This window comes from Oncorhynchus tshawytscha, linkage group LG09 (assembly GCF_018296145.1).
Source record: "Oncorhynchus tshawytscha isolate Ot180627B linkage group LG09, Otsh_v2.0, whole genome shotgun sequence".
Lineage (NCBI taxonomy): Eukaryota > Metazoa > Chordata > Actinopteri > Salmoniformes > Salmonidae > Oncorhynchus > Oncorhynchus tshawytscha.
The window spans coordinates 23130277-23138629 of NC_056437.1; the positions used below are offsets into that span (position 1 = coordinate 23130277).

Below are 8353 nucleotides of genomic sequence, written 5' to 3' on the forward strand. Positions count from 1 at the left end.
AATTGACATCATTTGAGTCAATTAGAGGTGTACATGTGGATGTATTTCAAGGCCTACCTTCAAACTCAGTGCTTCTTTGCTTAACATCATGGGAAAATCAAAAGATATCAGCTAAGACCTCAAAAAAAATTGTAGACCTCCACAAATCAGGTTCATCCGTGGGAGCAATTTCCAAACGCCTCAAGGTTCATCTGTACAAACAATAGTACGCAAGTATAAACACCATGAGACAACGCAGCCGTCATATCGTTAAGTACCGTTCAGGAAGGAGACGTGTTCTGTCTCCAAAAGATGAACGTACTTTTGAGTGAAAAGTGCAAATCAATCTCAGAACAGCAGCAGAGGACCTTGTGAAAATGCTGGAGGAAACAGGTACAAAAGCATCTATATCCACAGTAAAAACAAGTCCTATATCAACGTAACCTGAGAGGCAGCTCAGCAAGGAAGAAGCCACTGCTCCAAAACCGCAATAAAAAAGACAGACTACGGTTTGCAACTGCACATGGAGACAAAGATTGTACTTTTTGGAGAAATGTCCTCTGGTCTGATGAAACAAAAATAGAACTGTTTGGCCATTATGACCATAGTAATTTTTGGAGGAAAAATGAGAGGCTTGCAAGCCAAAGAACATCATCCCAACCGTGAAGCACGGGGGTGGCGGCATCATGTTGTGGGGGTGCTTTGTTGCAGGACGGACTGGTGCACTTCACAGAATAGATGGCATCGTGAGGTAGGAAAATTATGTGGATATATTGAAGCAAGATCTCAAAACATCAGTCAGGAAGTTAAAGCTTGGTAACAAATGGGCCTTGCAAATGGACAATGAACCCAAGCATACTTCCAAAGTCGTGGCAAAATGGCTTAAGGACAACACAGTCAAGGTTTTGGAGTGGCCATCACAAAGCCCTGACCTCAATCCCATAAAATTTGTGGGCAGAATTGAAAAAGCGAGTGCGAGCAAGGCGGCCTACAAACCTGACTCAGTTGCACCAGCTCTGTCAGGAGGAATGGGCCAAAATTCACGCAACATATTGTGGGAAGCTTGTGGAAGGCTACCTGAAATATTTGACCCAAGTTAAACAATTTAAAAGGCAATTATATCAAATACTAATTGAGTGTACGCACACTTCTGACCCACTGGGAATGTGACGAAATAAATAAAAGCTGAAATAAATAATTCTCTATACTATTATAATGACATTTCACATTCTTAAAATAAAGTGGTGATCATAACTGACCTAAGACAGGAAATTTTTACTAGGATTAAATGTCAGGAATTGTGATAAACTGAGTTTAAATGTATTTGGCTAAGGTGTATGTAAACTTCTGACTTCAATTGTATGTATGTGTATATATATGCAACTAGTAAGAACTTTTCTTCGTGAGAACCCACTTCATGTGAACCTACACAAGTTTACTATTCTTCATATAGTCACTGTAATAGTAAATGTTAATTTGTTTTTTCTATTAATGCCAGGGGAATCCGTAATATTTTCAAAAGGAAATCTTTATTTTTGTATTGTAAGGGTAAACGTGCTGACTTATTTCATTCAAGAAACTCATGTCTGTTCCACAGATACTGTGTTTTGGAAGTGTCAATGGGGGAATGATATTTGGTACTAAACCGTCTGCAGGTGTCGCTATTTTAAAAAGGCAACTTTAAGGGTCATATATTGAGTCATGAAGCAGATAATACAAGGAGATGGATTATATTATTGGTAGATGTCAACCACATTCAATTCATTGTTGTAAATATTTATGCTACCAATAACAAGTCAAGTAACTGTTTTATTTAGAGACATTGAGAGGAAAATAAGTACAATTATGTCTAAATTTTCATTGGCCAAAGTAAAAGGGGTGGAGACTTTAATACAGTATTACATGATTATTTAGATAGATGGCCTCCTAAGGATAGCAATTCTGTTTGTGAGATAAGGAATATATGTCTACGGTTAGGTGTTCTAGATATAAGAACCCAGATAAGATGATGTTTACATGGAGTACCAAAGATGTATCTATACAATTCCGTAGTGATTTCTGGCTGATATCTGAAGATATGGCTGACAAAGTTGATGCCGACTCAATTGAACCATCGATTTTAACAGACCACAAAGGGATCTCAATAAAGATAAATATGCATGGTTTGTAAACAAAAAAAGTTAGTAAAGGTTACTGGAAAATTAACAAGACGTTACTAGAGAAGTAAGTATTTAAGAAGGATGTAGCAGGAATTCCTGATAAATACTGGAATTGTGCCTGTGTTATGAATAGGTTTAGAAGTTACTGTGGGCTAATGAAATTTGATAAGGCTTTTGGCTATTTTAATGGGGAAAGAAATTGATTGTGCCAAGAGAGAGAATATGACAAAGGAAATAATGGATTATACAAAAAAAACTGAACTCACTCATCAGGAATTACTGGAGCTATCATCATTGCAAATGCAGTTAGACTGTATCTACGAGGAAAAGGCCCGGGGAGCGTTTGTAAAACAGACAGAATTGGATGGAAGAGGGAGAGAAAAATACAAAATATTTAATTAATTTAGAAAAAAGGGCAGGCAAAAACACTTCCATATGTAAATTAATGATCAATAATACTCCCAATGAAAATCCAAAATAAATCTCTCAGCATATTGCTGAATCTGGATACATCAGCCCAGTCAACTTCCAATACGGATATGCTAAGATATGCTAAAGATTTCAGGGATTTTTGTGACAAGTTAGCTGAAATTGAGTTGAGACTGTATTAAAAGCCTTAATTGTTTGTTTTACCTTTATTTAACTAGGCAAGTCAGTTAAGAAGAAATTCTTATTTTCAATGATGGCCTAGGAACAGCGGCTTAACTGCCTGTTCAGGGGAAGAACGACAGATTTGTACCTTGTCAGCTCGGGGGTTTGAACTTGCAACCTTCCTGTTACCAGTCCAACGCTCTAACCACTAGGCTACCCTGCTGACTAATGACTATAGGTCCCCTGGAAATGATTTAATAAGCAAGTTTTATAAAGCATTCAATGATAAAATTGATCCCTTTCATTCTTGCTATGTTCCAAGAATCAATAGAAAAGGGGGAGTTACTGGCTTCCTTAAAGCAAGGTGTAATTACTTTGATTCCCAAACCTAATAAGGATAGTCTTTATATCGACAACTGGAGACCCAGTTGAAATAATGGGAAATTATTTGCCCTTGTATTTGCTAAGAGGTTGAAACAAGGCTTGCATCATAATTGATGAAGAACAATCAGGTTTTATGCATGGTCGACACATTAGTAATAACATCAGGTTGATCTTAGATATGATTGACTATAATGACCTCATCCTTGATGATAGTTTTCTTATGTTTGTTGATTTTTATAAAGCTTTTTACACTGTAGAACATGAGTTTATGTTCAAAGCAATACGTTTTTTGGGGTTTGGTGACTTTAAAAAAAAAAGTAGTCCAAACTTTATATCATGGTTGTACTAGCTCTGTAAAATTAGCTCACGGGACATCCAAAATATTTAATATTGGGTGTGGCATTAGGCAGGGCTGCCTAATTAGTCAATTTTTATTGGTTACTCAAATTATGGCTCTTCATATCAAGAAAGGGAATTTAAGGTGTTTCAGCACTTGGCAATGAATTTAAACTATATAAACTGGCTGATGATACCCCCAGATTTTTTGAGAGACAGGAATGAGGATTCTGAAGCAGTTTCCTGTATTGAAGACCTTTCCTTAGTTTCGGGTTTGAAAATTTATATCAATAAGTCAGTCTTATTTCCACTCAAGGATTGTTTTTTTCCAGAAGTATATGGTATCTCATTTAAAGATAAGGTTACTTATCTTGGAATTGTTACATGCAAGGATGAAAAACAAAGGAGTGAATTAAACTTTAACCCCATTGAAAAAACAAAAGAAATTGAACCTCTGGTTGCTGAGAGATATTTCATTATACGGTCGGGTTTTATTGTCCAACGCTGAAGGGTTATCCAGATCGGGTTATGTCTCGTTATCGCTTGAATTATCCCCTAAAATTATAAAAGGACTTAGATAAGATTCTTTATAATTTTATTTGGAGGAACAAGCCACACTATCTATAGAAAGATATTCTCACTAATACCAAAGAACAAGGTCTTGAGGTTTTAGATTTCAATACTCTAAATAATACTTTTAAAATAAACTGGATTCTGAAGTATATTAAGAACCAGAACAGTATTTGGAATGTCTTCCCTAAGTATTTATTTGACTCTGTTGGTAGTTTAGAAATTTTGCTTCAATGTCATTTTGATGTTGATAAAATCCCATTAAAATTGGCCAAATTCCATAAGCAGGCAATTTTAGCTTGGATGTTAGCGTATAAACACAATTTTTCCCCTCACAGATACTTTCTATGAAACAACAGAGATATACGATTTAAAAGTAAGTATTTCTTTCACAACTGCATTGAGAATACAATTATTTTGGTTGGTCAGTTACTGAATGAGGATGGAAATCCACTCTCATATGGGGAATTTCTTGATAAGTTTAAAATTCCCAAAACCCCGAAAGAATATGCAATTGTTTGTGATGCGATTCCAAGGGGGGGTTGTATATATATTTTTTAATTCCTCTGGTTGATGTAACATAGATTTACATAAAAATAAATTAATTGGCAATATTAACATCAAAGATAAATGTAGTAATAAACAGATTAGGAATATTGTTTTGTTGTGATACTACAATTCCCTCAGCAAGGTTATTTTGGTTTAAATATCTATGGTGATGGCAATTTTCCATGCTTTCCCTAATTGTATAACAAATATGTATCAGTAACAAGGTAAAGGAAGTTTCATTTAAAATGATACATAGAATTTATCCTGTGAAACATGTTTTGGAAAGATTCAAGCTGAATATTGGCTATAAATGTAATTTCTGTGGAGTGGAGGAGACCATATTGCATTTGTTTTTGCCAGTATTTATTGTAGATTTCTTCGGATTGACATAGAATTTAATTTTTTTTTTTTTTTTAAATATAGGACTGGTTGTACAAGTTAATGGTTTTGATATGATTTATTTCAGAAATTCTGACATTGATAAAGATGTAGTATATTTAATTCAACTGCTAATAATATTAGGTCAATTTCATATTCACAAATGTAAATGGTGCAATTCAAAGCCTAACTTTTTTCACTTTATAAATGAATTTAAACAATATGGCACTAGTTCAAGTAAAAAAATTAAATACATTTTAAAAAAGGCAAGTAAAACTTATTAATGAATATGATTAGTCCGTTTAGGATTCCTGGCAATGTAAATAGCTTGTATGTATGCAAGTGACTATTCCTTTTCTCTGTTGATATTTGTTAATACATTATTATTATTTTTTTTTTTAATCATTCCTTCCTCCCCCTGCAAGTGTATACTCGTCTCCACTTAATTTGAGGGGGGGGGTAGGGTGTTTTAAGTGTATATGGACTGCAGCCTGGATTACAACATAGGGCTGAAATACACTTCCGTTTTGTTGCAGTGATACTAAATAGTATCTAGATACTGGTGTCCAGGCCCTTCGAATTATTAGTTTCACCTTCATTCTTGGGCTAGCTTGCCTACTGCAGTGGGAGAGAACACGTTTGTAAAATGATACCTCTAACGACCTGTACAACAATGTAAAACAGGTAGGTTGAGACAAACCCAACTGTTGCAAACCAAATAGTAGTATGGAAAAAAATATTGTGTAGACGCTTTTTCCCCGAGGAAGATGAAGGTTATGAATTTCCTGCCTGGGTTGCAGGACAGTGGACCTACCACGTCGTCGGCTGGTATGGCGGCGGAAGTTGTCCCACAAGCAACATCCACGATCCAAACAACCCTTTGTATCATTCTGAATAACAAATCCAGTTAGCCTTGCTAATTTTTGCCTGATGAAATTGTCATACGGACCTGCTACCTTCCTACTTATAAAATGTAGCATTAACGCCGTCCGTCTGCTTCAACATAACGTAGTAGTGACTTAGTTAACTGACATTCGCTTTACTGGTAGTTAACCAACGTTACTTCCTTCTGCGCAGCTTTATTAAAATGCCAATTATTCACAATGCCAGATACTGAACTCCAGTGCTCGGGTGGGGAGTGTCTGTTTTAGCTAACGCTAGCAAGGAATACATTTCTATCTGGGTAGCTATCTTACCTTACCTAAGACAAATCGTTAGTTATGTGCTCAATAACCGGTACATTAATCTGAAGCCTAACTTTAGGTTTGATCTGATTACTTGTGCAGTGGTTAACTTGTGCAATGGTTAACGTTAACTTGTTTGAGCCAGACAAACGGCGCAGCGGAGACTCAGTGAGATCCAATCGCCTAGTTTACTTTCCTACATAACGAGTTAAACTGGTTAACTGTAACTAGCTAGCATCTGACGGGGCCACTTCACGGCCCTCTACTATTACTTGCCGAATCAATCTTCGTCATGTCGACCTTTAAATTACCGTTCGGATGATAATCACACGTTTGCCAATCATTCCCCAAAACATTATGCTGTTAACTAGAATAATGAATCATAAGCCACTGGTTAATGTTAGATCACGGACATTGGGCCCTACCTCTGCTCGCTAGCCTAGGTAACTACTAGCTAACGCTAGTTAGCATCTATTTTGTCTGTCATCTCGACCCTCCGGTCAGTTCCAAATCCTTTCGATCGAAACCGCTCTCGGGAGATACTACCATATTACGTCCTCCGACACACGTTCACATCAATATCAGGCAGCGAGTAATCCGTTTCAAAACTCACCATCTGTTCCAACGTTTTGTCCTCCATCTCCGGCTCCATATTCTTGTTCCCCGAAACTCACTCGCTGCGAAAAATGGAAACCCAGCCCTGCGTCGGCCTGCAGCTGATATGACGTCACAGAAGACAGGATTGGGGAGGGGTTCACTCAAGCATAGATGCACTTGGTTGGTCAAACATTATAATGAAGGTGTTGTTGTCATGTGCTATTTCGTGGTTGGCTCTTTTCTGCTGCTAAGACATAGATGTTATGTGCTTGTTAGAGGGTCTACCTGAGCATAGTGCTGCGCAGATTGTGTGATATATAAATGACTTCCACTTCGAAAAGACTAGTTACAACAATCCTTCATGATGTAAAGAGTAGCGAATCTATACTGTGCCTGGGATTGGGGAGATGATTGATAGTTAAATAAATACAAATTGGCTTAACTCTTTATAGGTATGGTAGTATAATGATGCATTCTACTTAGCAATTATTATGTTGGCAAGGGTTGGACATTGATTAATATAACACATTTCCCTTTTAGCAGTGAAGCGAATAGTGTATTATTCACAGATCAGTGATGTACCAATACACTGAACAATTCCTATTGAAAACAATGCAAAATACAATATTTACTTGGTGTGTACTGAATAAGCCCTGAATCAAACAGCACACCCCTGAAGAAAATCAAACAGCACACCCCTGAAGAAAACACAAGAAAGGGCTAGAGGTGTCACTACTCCAGATGGCCAATGTTCTGAAAGAGCTGCAAAATCTGAACCCCTACAAATCAGCCAGGCTAGACAATCTGGACCCTCTCTTTCTAAAATTATCCGCCACAATTGTTGCAACCCCTATTACTAAATCAAGTCAAATCAAATGTATTTATATAGCCCTTCGTACATCAGCTGATATCTCAAAGTGCTGTACAGAAACCCAGCCTAAAACCCCAAACAGCAAGCAATGCAGGTGTAGAAGCACGGTGGCTAGGAAAAACTCCCTAGAAACGCCAAAACCTAGGAAGAAACCTAGAGAGGATTTTACTAGCCTGTTCAACCTCTCATATCATCTGAGATCCCCAAAGATTGGAAAACTGCCGCAGTCATCCCCCTCTTCAAAGGGGGAGACAATCTAGACCCAAACTGTTACAGACCTATATCCATCCTACCCTGCCTTTCTAAGGACTTCGAAAGCCAAGTTAACAAACAGATCACAGACCATTTCGAATCCCACCGTACCTTCTCCGCTATCCAATCTGGTTTCCGAGCTGGTCATGGGTGCACCTCAGCCATGCTCAATGTCCTAAACGATATCATAACCGCCATCGATTAGAGACAATACTGTACAGCTGTATTCATCGACCTGGCCAAGGCTTTCGACTCTGTCAATCACCACATTCTTATCGACAGACTCAACAGCCTTGGTTTCTCAAATGACTGCCTCGCCTGCTTCACCAACTACTTCTCAAATAGAGTTCAGTGTGTCAAATCGGAGGGCCTGTTGTCCGGACCTCTGGAAGTCTCTATGGGGGTGCCACAGGGTTAAATTCTCAAGACGACTCTTTTCTCTGTATACATCAATGATGTCGCTCTTGCTGCTGGTGATTCTCTGATCTATCTCTACGCAGACT

At 37.7% G+C, this 8353-nt stretch overlaps 1 protein-coding gene across 2 annotated transcripts in view; it reads right to left on the reverse strand.

The window, feature by feature from the left end:
- Positions 1 to 6888, reverse strand: part of LOC112257606 (F-box and WD repeat domain-containing 11-B) — a 34355-nt gene extending 27467 nt beyond the window's left edge. The window contains exon 1 of one of the 2 annotated variants that reach the window (XM_024431301.2): positions 6744 to 6888. In XM_024431301.2, the coding sequence (XP_024287069.1) occupies positions 6744 to 6782 (39 nt within the window). In that variant the 5' untranslated portion in view covers positions 6783 to 6888. Of the gene's footprint in view, positions 1 to 2404; positions 2426 to 6743 lie in introns of those variants that run through there. The other variant, XM_042326688.1, reaches the window with a different exon arrangement.
- Positions 6889 to 8353: the final 1465 nt, after the last annotated feature.